The sequence below is a fragment of the Pagrus pagrus genome, assembly GCF_965226575.1.
Source record: "Pagrus pagrus genome assembly, chromosome: 20".
Taxonomy (NCBI): domain Eukaryota; kingdom Metazoa; phylum Chordata; class Actinopteri; order Spariformes; family Sparidae; genus Pagrus; species Pagrus pagrus.
In genome coordinates, this window is record NC_140207.1 from 2,347,004 (window position 1) to 2,363,913 (window position 16,910).

General features: G+C 39.2%; 1 protein-coding gene across 4 annotated transcripts; it reads right to left on the bottom strand.

The window, feature by feature from the left end:
* Positions 1-6,609: 6,609 nt before the first annotated feature.
* ssr1 (signal sequence receptor, alpha) lies at positions 6,610-16,910 on the bottom strand. 4 transcript variants are annotated; one of them, XM_084340093.1, is made up of 10 exons: positions 16,601-16,910; positions 14,308-14,441; positions 13,467-13,563; positions 13,257-13,360; positions 12,980-13,138; positions 12,348-12,424; positions 12,179-12,257; positions 11,814-11,907; positions 10,720-10,734; positions 6,610-9,582 (listed from the first exon to the last, which is right to left on the bottom strand). In XM_084340093.1, exons 1-10 carry the CDS (start codon positions 16,668-16,670, stop codon positions 9,515-9,517), a joined length of 897 nt encoding a protein of 298 aa, XP_084196219.1. In that variant the 5' UTR covers positions 16,671-16,910; the 3' UTR covers positions 6,610-9,514. The 4 variants fall into 4 exon arrangements, with proteins under 4 accessions (XP_084196219.1, XP_084196218.1, XP_084196221.1 ...); XM_084340092.1 differs by having other exon boundaries at positions 14,299-14,441; positions 16,601-16,901; XM_084340095.1 differs by lacking the exon at positions 10,720-10,734 and having other exon boundaries at positions 16,601-16,904.

The window sequence follows — 16,910 nt, forward strand, 5'->3', positions numbered from 1 at the left end:
CATAAGAAATGAACCATCAACCTGAGAAGTTCAGAGCAGTGCTCTATCAAGCCTGAGCTGTCTGATCAGACAGGTGAACTGTGTCTCTCAGAGCTTTTCACTCTTTCTTTTGGACTTCCGCCTTCAAAATTCAACTCAGATCACTTTCCTGAACCAGAGCGACTCAAGGATCAAACCCACAACCTCAAATCTTGGAGGCAGGGTCTCTACACACTGAGCTACTCAGTCAGAACATCTACAGATTGTTTCTTGGAGGTTCTGACTCTGTCATTTGGTCTTTTTAAAAAAAATACATTTTCTTTCCATGTGTGAAAAAGAAAATCAGATTTCTTTTTTCCTAGAAGATGTTTTTCCTCCTGTCAGATCGTATCCTCTACTCAGTACCGGTTTCACACATGAAAAGAAAATCTACAAAAAAAGAAAATTAGACTTTGCTGTTTCTCTAAGTGTTCCCTGGTGCAACTCGTTCCCTGGTGCAATTGTTTTTTGGAGTTTTTTAGAGGAAAAAGTACACACTTAAAAAAAGTACATACTTTAAAAAAGTACACACTTAAAAGTGTGCACTTAAAAGTATGCACTTAAAAGTGCACACTTTAAAAAAGTACATACTTTTTTTAGGAAAAGGGGAGTAGGCTCCGTAGAGCTGCTGTTCCTCTAAGTGCTGAAACTCGTTCCCTGGTAGCTCCAATCTCCAATCTTTTTTGCCAATTTTTTTGAAAAAAAATCTGAATTTTAAGGGAAAAACATCTGAATTCTTTTTCTTCTAGATGTCTTTCCTCTTACCAGATTGTTTCCCCACCCAGCAACAGTTTCACACAAAAACATCTGAATTTCTAGGGGAAAAAAATCTGAAATTTTAGGAAAAAAATCTGGATTTTTAAGAACAAAATCTGGATTTTTAAGAACAAAATCTGGATTTTTAAGAAAAAAATCTGAATCATTTAACTTCTAGAAGATGTTTTTCCTCCTATTAGATTGTTTCCCCACTCAGTACCAGTTTAACACATGAAAAGGAAATCTATAAAAACAAATGTGAAAATTTTTCCAGATTTTTTTTCCTGCTAGAAAAAAAAAATCTGAATTTTTAATGACATTTTAAAAAAAAAAAAAAAATTTTAGGAAAAAAAAAAATTTTAGGAAAAAAATCTGAATTTTTAGAAAAAAAATCTGAATTTTTAGGGAAAAAAATCTGAATTTTTAGAAAAAAAATCGGAATTTTTAGGGAAAAAAATCTGAATTTTTAGGGAAAAAAATCTGAATAATTCATCTTCTAGAAGATGTTTCCTCCTATTAGATTGTTTCCCAACTCAGTACCGGTTTCACACATGAAAAGAAAATCTATAAAAAAAGAAAATTAGACTTTGCTGTTCCTCTAAGTGTTCCCTGGTGCGACTCGTTCCCTGGTGCAATTTTTTTTTTTGAGTTTTTTAGAGGAAAAAGTACACACTTTAAAAAAGTGCATAGTTGAAAAAGTACACACTTAAAAGTGTGCACTTAAAAGTACGCACTTACAAGTGCACACTTTAGAAAAAGTACACACTTTTTTGAGGAAAAGGGGAGTAGGCTCCGTAGAGTTGCTGTTCCTCTAAGTGTTGAAACTCATTCCCTGGTAGCTCCAATCTCCAATCTTTTTTGCCAAATTTTTTGACAAAAAATCTGAATTTTAAGGGAAAAACATCTGAATTCCTTTCTTCTAGATGTCTTTCCTCCTACCAGATTGTTTCCCCACCCAGCAACAGTTTCACACAAAAACATCTGAATTTCTAGGGGAAAAAAATCTGAATATTTAGGGGAAAACATTCTGAATTTTTAGGAAAAAAATCTGAATTTTTAGGAAAAAAACTGAAGTTTTTACTTCTAGAAGATGTTTTCCCTCCTATTAGATTGTTTCCCCACTCAGTACCAGTTTCACACAAAATGTCTGAATTTTTAGGGAAAAAATATGAATTATTTTTCTTCTATATGTTTTTCCACCCATCAGATTTGTTTTACACTCAGTACCAGTTTCATACATGAAAAAGAAAATCTATAAAGAAAGAAAATCTGAAATTTTTTCCAGATTTTTTTTCCTCCTAGAAAAAAAGATCTGAATTTTTAGACACAGTCAGCAAAGTGTCCAAATGTTACAGTCAAAACCTCCCAGAAACAAGATGCATGATACTCTGACTGAGTAGCTCAGCATGTAGAGATGCTGCCTCTGAGATTTGAGGTTGTGGGTTTGATCCTTGAGTCTCTCTGGTTCAGGAAACTGATCTGGGTTGAATTTTGAAGGCTGAAGTCCAAAGGAAAGAGTGAAAAGCTCTGAGAGACACAGTTCACCTGTCTGATCAGACAGCTCAGGCTGATAGAGGACTGTTCTGAACTTCTCAGGTTGATGGTTCAATTCTTATGAGACTCTGTCAATTTTAAAGTCCAACACCCAAAGTGCGACTGAAAAGCACCCAGAGTGCCCTCTCAATGTGAAGAGGACATGGTGGTGCGGTGGTTTTGTTCTTGGTTGTTAGTAACCAGAGGATCTTGCACAGGTTTGAATCCTGCTGGCAGCCAGTCTTTATTGTACAATCATGAGATGTTCCTCCAGCAGCTGACTCACATCTTTGATTCTCACAACATTATGATCATAATGTATTTATGTGTTCAGCAGCAGTCAAGTGTTCCTGGAGCCTCCAGGAGGTACGGCTCACTGTCAAACGCTAAATAAACTTCTTCAAACATTTGTTAGACATGTTAACGTGTGAAGTCCTGGTCAAACATCTCAGCTCAAAGTAAAGAAGGTGAACTTGACTTATTGGAAAAGCAGGAGAACATTGTGGGCCTGTAGTTCACTGTTTCCATCTATGAGACACCACATTAGAGGACGCAGCCCAAAAACTGAGGCTGCAGGTTCTGGCAGGCAGCAGGATTAGAACCAGCACAAGATCCTCTGGTTACTACAAGCTGAGAACAAAACCACCTCACCACCATGTCCTCTTCACATTGAGACCTCTTCTCTGGGTGCTTTTCAGTCTCACTTTGGATGTCGGACTTTGAAATTGACAGAGTCTCATAAGAATTGAACCATCAACCTGAGAAGTTCAGAGCCTTCCTCTATCAGCCTGAGCTGTCTGATCAGACAACTGAACTGTGTCTCTCAGAGCTTTTCACTCTTTCCTTTGGACTTCAGCCTTCAAAATTCAACCCAGATCAGTTTCCTGAACCAGAGCGACTCAAGGATCAAACCCACGACCTCAAATCTTGGAGGAAGCGTCTCTACACACTGAGCTACTCAATCAGAAAATCTGCAGTTCGTTTCTTGCAGGTTCTGACTCTGTCATTTGGACACTTTGCTCTAAAAATTCTGATTTTTTTTTCTAAAAATTCTGATTTTTTTCTAGGATGAAGAAAATCTGAAAATTTCTGTTTTTGTTTTTTTTAATACATTTTCGTTCCATGTGTGAAAAAGAAAATCAGATTTCTTTTTTCCTAGAAGATGTTTTTCCTCCCATCAGTTCGTTTCCTCCACTCAGTACCGGTTTCACGCATGAAAAGGAAATCTATAAAAAAAGAAAATTAGACTTTGCTGTTTCTCATTGTTACCTGGTGCAACTCGTTCCCTGGTGCAATTGTTTTTTGGAGTTTTTTGGAGGAAAAAGTACACACTTTAAAAAAGTACATACTTTAAAAAAGTACATACTTTAAAAGTGTGCACTTTAAAGTGTGCACTTAAAAGTACGTACTTAAAAGTGCACACTTTAAAAACGTACACACTTTTTTGAGGAAAGGGGGAGTAGGCTCCGTAGAGTTGCTGTTCCTCTAAGGCTGGATTGCACCAACAAGGTTTAATTTAATCTGAGATTAGCTCTAATCAGAGATTAGTAAAACTAGGTTTGAAATGAGTTAATCCAGGTTTAAAATTAAGCAGAGCTCTGTTGCACCATTTAAAATTAATCTCAGTTTAGTAAAACTCAGTTTAACTGAATTTAAACTTAGTTTAAACTGATTTAAATCAAGAGGGATACTTGTGGATATCGAAATTAAAATTAATAATTAAATAAGCAATTAAATATATAGGTTACATCGGAAGCGTGCTGTCAGGGCCCCGGATTTATATAAAAAAAAGAGGGAGACTGTTTCATTGGGTGCTTTTACAGCAAACGTTACATTGTTGCTAGCTAGCAAAAACGTTAGCCTAACGTCACTTGTGACAGATCGGATACGTTACTATGGCTCGGCAGGGAAGCTCAAACTTTTCCTCCTTTGAAAAACACTTGCTGACCGAATTAAGCAATATGGGCAAATAATGGAAGACAAGAAAACGGACAACAGCACGGTTTCCACTGTTGGAGAGAATCGGATGTACTGGTTCTTCGAGATGCAATGGACCGAGACACTCTGCTGACAATACGGCAAACAGTTCAGCTGTGTAGACCGAACAGGTCTCCATCCACCCTCTGGAAACAGCCAGTAGCGTAGAACCTCAGGGCAACCAGGAGTTGTAGCATCGGTGGTACAGCTGCATTTCTGTCACTGCTATGTTTGACAGTTGGTCCAGTCTTCCTGTTCAGCTCCAAAACTGTTTCCTTGGTAAACCGGTATCTCACCAAAAATTCCTCTTCATCATAAAATTCAAGAGGATTGAGGCTGTCTCTCAGTTTTCTTCGAGGAACTTCATTATTTTGCTCTATCCACCTCAAAAATGCAGCCATTGTTAAAGTTAAACCTTCCCAACTGTCAGTTTAAAATTAATTCTCGATCACAGTTTAAACTGGAGTTTAAAGTTCTGGTGCAACAGAATTAAATTTAAACTTGGTTTAGAGTAAAAATTAAAATGAGGTTTAAAGAGAGGTTTAAATTTAATCTGTCTTAATTCTAAACTAAGTCTAAAGTTTGGTGCAACAGAATTTAAACTTAAACCATCATTTAATCTGATTTTAAGGTTAAACCTTGTTGGTGCAATCCAGCCTAAGTGTTGAAACTCATTCCCTGGTAGCTCCAATCTCCAATCTTTTTTGCCAAATTTTTTGACAAAAAATCTGAATTTTAATGGAAAAACATCTGAATTCTTTTTCTTCTAGATGTCTTTCCTCCTACCAGATTGTTTCCCCACCCAGCAACAGTTTCACACAAAAAAATCTGAATTTCTAGGGAAAAAAATCTGAATTATTTAACTTTTAAAAAAAAAAAAAAAATTTCTTTCCATGTGTGAAAAAGAAAATCAGATTTCTTTTTTCTTAGATGTTTTTTCCCCCTATTAGATTGTTTCCCCACTCAGTACCAGTTTCACACATGAAAAGGAAATCTATAAAAACAAATGTGAAAATTGTTCCAGATTTTTTTTCCTCCTTGGAAAAAAAAAGTCAGAAGTTTTAGAAAAAAAATCTGAATTTTTAGGAAAAAAACTTCTAGATGTTTTCTTCCTATTAGATTGTTTCCCCACTCAGTACCAGTTTCACACATGAAAAGGAAATCTATAACAAAAGAAAATTAGACTTTGCTGTTCCTCTAAGTGTTCCCTGGTGCAACTCGTTCCCTGGTGCAATTGTTTTTGGAGTTTTTTAGAGGAAAAAGTACACACTTTAAAAAAGTACACACTTTTGCATACTTTAAAAAAGTACACACTTAAAAGTATGCACTTAAAAGCACACACTTTAAAAAAGGACACACTTTTTTTAGGAAAAGGGGAGTAGGCTCCATAGAGTTGCTGTTCCTCTAAGTGTTGAAACTCGTTCCCTGGTAGCTCCAATCTCCAATCTTTTTTGCCAATTTTTTCAAGAAAAAAATCTGAATCATTTAACTTCTAGAAGATGTTTTTCCTCCTATTAGATTGTTTCCCCACTCAGTACCGGTTTCACACAAAAATGTCTGAATTTTTAGGGAAAAAATATGAATTATATTTCTTCTATATGTTTTTCCTCTGTATATATACATTTCCTATATATGTTTCACACATGAGAAGGAAAAATATAAAAAAATATATTTTTAATTTAACTTTTTTTTCTCTGTTTCTACCTTACTCAGGATTTGACTTTTTTTTCAGAATTTTATTTTAGAATTTGACTTTTTTTCTCACAATTATTACCTTTTTCAGAATTTGACTTTTCCTACCAGAATTTAAACTTTTTTCAGAATTTGAATTTTTCACAATTTTTTTTACCTTTTGACAGATTTTTTTTTTTTTTGAGAATTTTTGCACCTTCTAGAAAATTGTTTTTTCCAGAATTTTGTCTTTCCAGAATTTGATTGTTTCTACCATAATTTTCACTTTTTTTCATAGAATCTTTGCTTTTTCAGAATTATTACATTTTTCAGAATTTGACTTTTCACTTTTAAGAATCGTCAGTTTTTTATAGAATTTTGGCTTTTTTTGCCCCTCAGAACTTTGTAGTTTTGTATTTGTCAAGTAAAATAAATGTAAAGACAAATTGAGAATTCTCACTTCTTTCAGAATTTTAAACTTCTGGTAGAAAATCACTTTTTTTCATAGAATTTTCATTTTTTTTTTTTATTTGAGTTTTTTCTCAGAATTTTCCTTTTTGTCAGAAGTTTAACATTCCTACCTGTACCATCAAGTCTCAGTGAAACGAGCATTGTAAATATTTATTTTTGAAGAAAAGACAAAAACAGCAGGTCTACAGCAAATCATCAAAGTTTTATTTCCTGCACAATTAAAAGCAAATAAAAGTAGAAGCTTCTACCGATGAATGACAGCCCCATCAGTTTAGAAAAAAACAAAAACCTAAACATCAGCTCAGTTCTGTGACACCAACCAGCTGCTGTGTGTTAACGTTTGGATCAAGTGTTTCCTGTTCTGCTGTTTGTTGGATCGTCTGCAGTCGATTCAAGAACACCAACATGCAGCAGCAGCAGCTCACATCCAAACTCTGAGCTCAGTTTCTCACAGAAACATTTAAATGACACAAATCTGCAGTTTGGGAACTCGAAGACCTGCAGAGTGAGTCAGTGTCGCCCTCTAGTGGTAAATTAAAAAACAGTGCATAAACCCCCCGTTAATCTGTCACTCAAATAAATTAGCTCGGCAATTTTGCTCTCAGGTCATCATCCTTCAGCCAGTATTTACACCAGTGCTTCAGCCAGTTCAACATTTTTACAATCTACAGACAAAAAAATAGAAAACGTAGACCCAAATTCACCTTCTGGTAAATCATTTCTGATTTTTGAAAAAGCTGCGTGAGGAGAGAAGCTTGACGTAAACAAATGTACAAGCAGAAAAGTAGAAAACAGGCACACGTTGAGGGTTTGGAGATCGGTCTCTTTCAGTTCTTGCTGCTCTCAGGAGAGGAATCAGACCGTTGAGCTTTTTCATGATGAGCCGGCCTGTTGGACGACACTTGAGGGAGTGTCCAGATGGTGACGGCCCTCAGTCCCCAGAACCTGTGAGCACCGGGGTTAAAGGGCAGGTTCGTATCGGACATCGCTCAGCTGACTTGTCACTTATTTCCGGTCCACAGATCTGATTATGATGTCTGTAAGTGTATCCACAGGACCATTCAATCCTAATTAACACCTTTAAAGTAATTGTTTGTCCGTCCTAAACCCAAAGAGATTAAATTTACTATCACGGATGACGAAAACCCCCCAACAAATAGTCAGACACAGTGTTTTTAATCCTTTTGACTTCAATGATCACTCGATTATCATTGTTCTTTTAAAAGACAAATCGAGTGTCATTCCCAGGTTGTTAAATAAAGATGCATTGAAATGGTGTTGCACAACATCAGTGGTCTCGTGAAAATGTATCCCTTTTTTTTTGTAAAGGAACAGTTCACCCAAAAATCAAAGTTCACTCATCATCTCATCCCTCCATGCTGATATAAAGTCAGGTTAAGTTTCGTAGTCCACAAAACATTTCTGGAGCTTCACAGCAAAACAGAGTTGCAGCGTTCTGCTAAACAACTGAAGCAGCTGGAGACTTGATTTAAAACAGAAAAACAACTAGAAAACATCAAATCTCCAAACAGCTTGTCTGCTGTAATCCAAGTCTGCAGAAGCCAGATCACAAACCGATCTGAGAAGATGTTATTTACACCCTTGATAAGCAGTCGACTACAGTGAAGATTTCAACTTAAAGGGTGTTAACAGTCTTTTAAAACAAATCCCCAGCTGCTTCAGATGTTTAGCAGAATTCTGCAACGCTGTTTTACTGTGAAGCTCCAGAAATGTTCTGTAGACTACGAGACTTTCCTTCAACATGGAGGCAGGAGATGATGACTGAATTTACATTTTTAGGTGAACTGTTCCTTTAAGCTCAATAAACACGTTTTTACAAAATTTCACTCACAAATGCCAAAGTTATCGTGCAAATGATGTCTGAAAGCAGCACAGCACAAAACACTACACACAGCATTTGTGTTTATGCTCCTGCAAGCTCCCTCCATGATTAACTTCTTGTTTTTGACACACTGGTTTGGCCGAAGATGAACATCCATCAGGTCCCAACTCTGAAATGTGAATATTTCCTGTTTTTTTCTGTGACAGTCAACTGAACATCTTTGGGTTGTGGACGAAACACTCAGCGACATTTTCACACATTTTATAGAGCAAAACAACTAATCCATTACTCTGGAAAACACTTGTCAGATTATCAATCATGAAAATAACAATCATTAGCTGCAGACTTGTTGAGGAGTGTGAAGTCAGCAGTGTGAATCTGTGACGGCGGGATCAGACTATGTTCACGATCTGTGCAGCGAAATGAGTGAAGGTAAAGCCGGACAGCAGCGTCAGAGCTCGACAACGCTCAACAACTACAACCCCAAAACTACACTGAAAAAAAATCCAAACAACAACTGCCTTTGTTATCGTGGCTCCATGACACACCAGGGTAGGGCTGCAGCTAAAGATTCATTTTCCAGGAGCCCAAAATGACGTCATCAGAGTGATTATTTGCTCTCAACAACAGTTCAGACGCCAAAAGATGTTCAGCTCATTGAAGACCAATACATCAGTGATTTTTGGGCAATCTTCTTAATTAACTACGGACTTGATTTTTGCCTGTCCACTAATTGATTAACCAACCTGTTGCAGCCCTACACCAGAGTGGGAGGTAATAAACAAGAAAAACTGACTCACAATGATCAGATCAGCAGTTATCTTCAACAAACAAACACAATCTGAAAGAAAACCAACAACCGCGATAGAAAAATATCCTCACGTGCCTTTTAAACCCAACACACCCGTTTCACTTCTCTGCCTCCTGCGACAGCGTCGCCAAACTGTGATCAGAACAGCCTGTGTGTGTGTGTGTGTGTGTGTGTGTGTGTGTGTGTGTGTGTGTGTGTGTGTGTGTGTGTGTGTGTGTGTGTTCAACAGTTTATAAGCTGAAAGTAGAGAGCCAGCCATCGCTGTGCTTGGCACTGGTTAAAGTTCATCAGTAGAGAGCAGAATGCGCTCGGCGTGGCGCTCACAGCCCTCCTCCTCCTCCTCCTCCTCCTCCTCCTCCTCCTCCTCTTCCTCCTCCTCCTCCTCCTCTGTAGACGGGCGGGTCAAGTTCTGTCGCCGTGGTGTCAGGCGCCCGTCACTCGTCTGAGCCGGCCGAGCGTTTCTGGCTTCTCTTGCGAGGAGATCTTTTGGGAGATGCTTTGTCTGGAGGAAGAGACACACAGTCTGACTCGAGGACAAACACTTCTCAAATATCCAGACATTATTTTCTAGGTTAGGTTCAGTTGTGCACCGATCAGCCGACACATTAAAACCACTGACGCTCCAAGTGAACAACACCGTTTGTCTCGTTAAGATGCACTGTTCTGTTGAGAAACCTCGGGCCGCGGCAGCCGAACATCGCTGCAGACCAAGTACAACAAGGTTTCTGCCTGTTAGAACTCGCCGTCTTGCTTGAAATGTCTCTGTAAATAAATTAAATAAAGAGTATAGTCTAGACCTCCTACATTTGGAAAGTGTCATGAGACGGCTTCTGTTGTGAATTGGCGCGATACAAATAAAGATCGATTGATCAATTGATTGACGAGGTATCCACATGCACACACTCCAGGAACCAAACATTTTCCAGAACATTGCACTGCAACAAGACGACCTGACATTTCACCTGTCAGTGGCTCTAATGTTGTGGCTGATCGGTTCACAATTTAACGGCAACAAAACAACAACAAAAAAAGGACTTTGAAACAATAACTGCGCACTAATATCAGCTTTGAACAATAAACTGGGCCTGGCCGATATTTGAGAATTCATTCATCAGAGTTTGACAAATCAGGTGGGTATCTTTTTAAATCTTTAGTCTTTTGAGTGCAACACTCTCTCTGAAGCTCGACAATCACATGCAGACGATTTCACTGAGACGCTGTCTGATGTGAGCGGCCATTAGAGAGAAACCAGGTGAACCAGAGAGGACAGACATGCAAACAGTCCTGAGAGGAGATCAGGCTAAAGAAGAGAAATCACCAGAGTTAAACTGAATATTTGGTGTTTTTTAATTTTGTGGTAATTTAATGAAGAAAAGCTCAGATTGCTTCTCTTAAACTGAAAAAACATATTTTATATTCAAGTCAAAATACTGAATGTTTGCAGACAGATTTCAAGTCTCATGACCCCGAATAACTTATTTTAAAAAACATGAATAAATAAATTCTGTTTTGCTTAAATGTTGAAACAGTGTAATAGATTTAAACAGATTAATTAAAGATAAAGGAGACAGAGGTCAGATGCAATAATCAACTTCAAGAGTCACACACACACAAACACACGACATAAAGCAGACCTCACCTCTGCGACTCTGCACTGAAGACGCAGGAAAACATGACAGCGAGGAAGGCAGAGAGAGAAAAAGAGAAGAGTGAGTGATCGTCATGCACGGCGAAGGCTGAAGTCGATTCAGAAACAGGTGAAGCAGGAAGAGAACAGAGACACCTGCACGAACACATCAGCTGATTCTGAGAGGAAACAAACATCGAGACACGCGACAGAGTTTGGACCGAACATCGACCGTCAGGACGGACGAGTTCGTTTCATCATTCTGAGAAATGTTGTCCAGGAAACTGCTCAAACTCTGTCACACAATTACAATGTATTATTTTTAAATATATTTAAATGTACTTTATATTACTAACTTTGCTCATATCCGACACAGATGAGTCAGAATCTGACCCGGGTGTAAAGAAAACGTTCAACAACTGTAAATAAAAAGCCAGTCGATGGTCTCGTTTCATCATCTTCGTCATCAGACAAGTTTCATAGCATGTTTAAAGTTCCTTGTAGAAAGTTAATATACTGATTTATTGCTTTAATTTTCCGGTCACCTTTCTTTTTATTTAAATGTATAAATATAAAATGTAATTTGTTGAGTTATGAGCAGATTCAAATAAAAAAGCTGATTAAAATCTTTTGTCTCTTGACTGATATAATTGAGACGAACTTTAAACTCTTGTTAAATGTTCTTGTTGTTCAGACATGTCGTATGTTAGTGGAGTTTTGAATAAACTCGACTGCATTTAATCAATAAATAACTCTTTACAGTTATTTAAAGACAAAGAAAACAAAGTGGTGGAAGCTTCTTCTGGATCTGACTGTGACCGATAAGAGACGATATCATGCGTCCATTTAACAGACACCTGAAGTCAATCAATATCTTTTTGTGGCAGACTTCTTCACATTGTTGAGCCTTCCAGCTAAAAGATTTTTCACGTTTCAATTTAATTTGGACTCTTTAAAGCAGCTTTAAACGTTATTTTCATAGCGATCAGAAACAGACGGCAGCTGAGAGCTGCGTAACATAACGCAGCGCAGCTTCTCGTCTGGGTTTTATAAGAACTGAAGGTGCAGAAAAAGTTCCCGAGATGTTTGATGTGACGCGTACGTACTGATCTGGTTGAGTGTTTCCTGAGGGATCCAGCTCAGGTCGACGTCGTTGTGGCTTGAAGTTCCCATTTCCACCTTTGGAGCTGGACGCCTCCTCTGCACACACACACAGGATGTACATTCAATGTTGCTCCTGCTTCCTCCATCTTTACATGTTGTTATAAAGTCATTTTAAGCAGATTTCAACACTATTCTACCCTTCTGTAAACCACTCGTCTCCGCCATCTTAGTTGTAGTTCGAACAAGCTTTCTATCACCTCTCACTGTCGCCGAGTGTCAGCTTAAAATGATTTTGACAAACGTGGCTGGATTATTTTCCACCATGATTTTGAGAGCTGAACTGATGAGTATCTTAATTCGTCTGTACCTTTCTGGACTCCAGCAGCTGGTGAAGGCCGACGACGACCAGCAGCCCGAGGCCCGACAGGAAGACGTACATGAAGATCCTGGAAGAGACGAGGAACAAATGAAGATTCAAGAAGGAGCACAAACCAGTGTATCGCACAGAGCAGTGGGGAAATGTTAAATACACTTACGTCTCTCCGTCCAGGCCATCCTCTCTCTCGGTGATGGTGACCGTCTGGTTGAACACGGCATCCTGGAAGATGTTTCCCTACAGAGGGGGAGAGAAATGTGGAGGCGAGGTCAAGAGAAAGGAGAAAGCAACCGAAGAGGGAAAAGGAAGAAAAGACGAGCGCGAAGAAAAAGCAGGTGAATATTTGAGGATAGAGGTGAGATAAGGAAAATAGAGATAACGGTTGTTCTCTCTTCTTTAATCTGTCAAAGCCGTGATTAGGAGGGCAGAGTTCACCAAACTGAACTCAACACGTACGTTTGAAAAAACTATCTGCAGACTGGACCAAATTTAAGACTCTTGGAGCGACTAAGAACCAAGTAACGTCTGTGATCAAAGTCCAGAATCTGATGAGTTTAACAGAAACAATCAAAAAGGCAACTAGGACATTAGGTTGAAAACAAGGACTGGATATTGTTATTTTGTAATATTTAACTTGCACGATACGTCGATTCTGAATACGGGTGAGTGATTATAAGGATGTGGCAGTAAAAAGGTTTCAGAAGAGTTTAAGAAAACAGCATTTTGACGCAGAATTTTAATGTTCAGATTTAAATACATACGAAGCAGAAACTTCTCCGCCCCTCTACTTACGTTGCCGTCCTTGTAGTTGAGGTTGATGACGAGTCCGAATGGCCGCCCTCCCATCGGCTCTGCGGGGATGAAGGAGTACTCGAAGGTGGCCTGTCTGCCGGAGGGAACCACGGTGCCGAGCTGGAGAGCCGTGAAGTTCTGGATGTAGAACTGGTAATCCTGTCAGGGACCAACAGAACCAAGTCAGAAAGAGCTGCACAGAGATGCTTCGCTGGTTCGTTATCGGCCCTGAGAAGTCAAAGCGGCTCTGCTAAAACAGAAAAGTGTGTTTTTGTACCTGTGGGTAACGGAAGGAGGCGTCCAGAGACTCCACCACGAAGTTCTCCGATCCCTTGTTGGTGAAGCCGAGCAGGAACTTGACGATGTTGTTGGCGGGGAAGTCTGGACAGAAACAACATTGTGGGTTCACAACAGCGCTGTGTCTAAAATAAAATCTCTTCCATCGACCCACAAATCAGAGCCGAACTGTCACAGAGGGCAGAGTCACCTTCTCCTTTGACGAACAGGATGGTGGTGTCAGCGTTGGGGGAAGCCTTCACCTCGCCAACCAACGCTTCTTCTTCTTCATCTTCTTTTTCTTCCGTCTGCGCACACACACAGAGAAACATGATTAACTTCTTCATGAGTTTCATCTGAGGATGGTGTAACCAACACTCATCAGGTTCCTCCTTATTCACATTATATTCATTCAGTTGATGTAAATATACTTCAGAAAAAGTCAAGTAAAAAGCTGTGATGCAACTTTACAAGCAAGACCTGAATAATAAAATTAAAGCAAGAGCAGAAGATCGCTCACATTATTGTTGATGTGTTGAGAATATTACAAAATATCACAAAAGGGCGGAAACAAACACCCATTAAAGGGGCACTACGTAGTTTTGGAGAAGAAATTCACCTGATGAGGTAATACAAACTCAGAAATATGTATTTTTTTCATAAGTGAATAAACAAGCTGACCTCAAAGGGAAATAAGATCCCAGAAGACTGAAGCTAGAAAGGTGGCAGGGTCCGCCACATATAAACATGATTAACATTTCTCCCCCAAAAATACAGAGTGCACCTTTAAAACTATTTCATGAGTTGAAGATGTCTTAAAATGTCTTGTTTTGTTCCGACAGTTGAAAAAACAAATATATTTCATAAAAAAAAGGAGGAAATCTTCTTATCAGACGGGCTGGATGAGCAAATGTTAACTCGTAACTCACATGTTTGATTAAACTGCAGAGAAACAAGTTATCAATAATCAGTTGAAAGACAAAGTGTAACAGTGTACAGTCGTATTGATCAGTGATATTTGTAATGCTGGGGTTTTTACTCACGTCACTCACCAGCTCCGCATTCTCGTCATCTTCCACTTCGGCCTCGTCGTCTTCGTCCTCTGCCGTCACATCGTCCACCACATCTTCATCCACGGCCTCAGCCTCCTCATCCTCAGTCAGATCCTGGGCGCTCACCTCCGGCCCTGATTGGTGGGAAACGAGAAACATGTTAAGAACATCTTTATTAAAATTTGTTTGATTGTTTTTATGATTAGACATTTCGCAGTGAGAGAGACTTTTTTGGGAAATACTCCTTTGAAACTGTTTTTCGGAGGAGAGCTCTGTAATCAGTCTGTTACGAGCTTTTCCACCCACAAAACACCTGAGAAACGAAGACGATGAAATGTAATCATCTTCTGTGGAGTCTATGAGAGCTGTGACTGACATCACAGAAACAAAGACATGACACGGACACTGACTGTAGCCTTTAAGAGTCACTCACCTCCTCATACATTATCAAATCCGGCCTGCAGCCCTGCTATAGAGCCATCTACCTTCATGAAGGTTGAACATTTCATATTCCTTCCAGCTATAATGAGGAAGGTTGACTAAATATTGGAAACACCTCCAGTAAAACTGAATATATATTTGATCGGATGACAAAATCAAACATCAGATCTGAGCAATGAGACAAGAAGAAGCCACAACAGGCAGAATGGATCACACAGTCTGACTTCTATGTGCTTCACTGAAATGTAAATGACATGTTGTGCTCTGTTAACCTGCCAATGTTTGTGAACACACTGTCTCTATCTACACCATCACCAGACTCCCTTAACAAATGTAGCGATTTTAAGAGTTGTTGAGTTAAAACAAATTTTGTAAAGTAGTGAAACTCTGTCTCTGACAGATTCTGAATCATTGTCCCCTTCTTGTAAATTCAGCATTAAATGAAAACAGTAAGTTGTGTGTTTCCTTGTAAAAAGTGTCAGTTTGTGGCAGCATGGCTGTACCAGCCTGTCTGCTTCTGTGTCTAAAGTGCTAAAGTCTTACCTGCCAACATTTAGCAGCTGTTTGAACACACTGTTTACACTGATTTCACCATTTACACTCAATTTATGAAAGAAGAAACATGTTATTGATCTAAACATGTCACATTTTACAATACACCAGATGGTAACCAATATAGGCTACTTCTTGGAGAAGTCACCAGACTCCATTTACAAATTGCTCAATTTAGTGAGTTGTTGAATTAGGAGAAACTTTACAAACTTTATGAAACACTGTCTCTGACTAATTCTTCATTATTTGGGCCTTTTTGCAAATTCCTATTGGATTGTCATACCTTTTGCATCTATATATGTAATAATATATATGCTACGATGGAGAGTTTCATCCATATTGTCTACTCCTGCTGCACACTGACATCAACAAATACAACATAAAAGCCTTGGGCATCATTTTATACACATTTAGCTCAGATATATGTTGTTTATTCCTCCTCCCAGACTCACTTGTATCTCTAATATGAGTTTTAATGTAAACTTGAACTGCTTCCTCTGGCTGTTACTTTAAATCTCAACTTTTCTAATATGAAGCTCAAGATTAGGCTCAGATTAACTCGTCAGGGACACTATCAGAGGCAACATGACAGATTATCAGATCTGCTCTACAGCCACACGACTCCTCTCCTCAGTAACTATTTATTTACATTAAATTATTTATTAAAACATGTTCATTCACACTAAAATTACATGGCTGTTACATTGACCTTATATGAAGTTAGTGGTGATTTAAAACAATATCCACTGAGACTGACTGCTGTCCCTGAGCCGTCAGCTGTTAGCTATGTTAGCTAGCATAAAACTATGAAGCATTAGCCAAATTAACGCAGTTTTTACGAGCGTGTATTGATTACTGTCGATATCATACATTGATATTTAAGAGTTGACACCTCATTGAAAATAGTTTGACTTTCCAAGAAGCTGCTGAGCGACAGATAGCACGTCAGTGAGCCACCTAGCTTCCCCGCTAACAGCTAGCTAGCAGGCAGAGAGTAAGGACACGTCAGTGTAAGCAGGCGGATAAACTGCACACATGCAGCAAACTGTGACTCACAACTGCTGAATATAAAACATCCAGACCGAGACACGCTACAGAGAAATCCTTCAGAGAGGCACAAAGAGGGTGAAGAGCTGTTTTTATATCCAGTTACTTCCACCAGCTAGCACATGTCAAATGGAGAACGGCCTTCCCCTTTTCCACAGCAGCTAGTTAGCTGCTCAGCTAACAGTAGCATGTTAGAGCTTCGTAGCTCATTAAACGCGGTCCGACACGGCGAGCAGCCATTTCACAGACATACCTCTGATGAGGAGGGTCGCCGGGAAGGCTAACAGCAGCACCAGCAGCAGTTTAGGGACAAATTTCATCATTTTGGAGTCGAAATCAGTGCGTTCTCATTCAGAGTGGGTCAGACAGCCAGGCTGAGAGGGGCGCCGGACAGCTTCCTTTACAAGTGATGCCACGCATGCGCAAAACACACGGACCAGTAGGTGTTGTGGCAAAATATGTTCACTGCTCGACTTATGTCTCCACGGCGCTGTGCTCAGGCGTCAGGTTGGTTTTGGTGAGCCGGGCAGGTAAAGTGCGCCGGGCAGGTAAAGTCAGGTTGA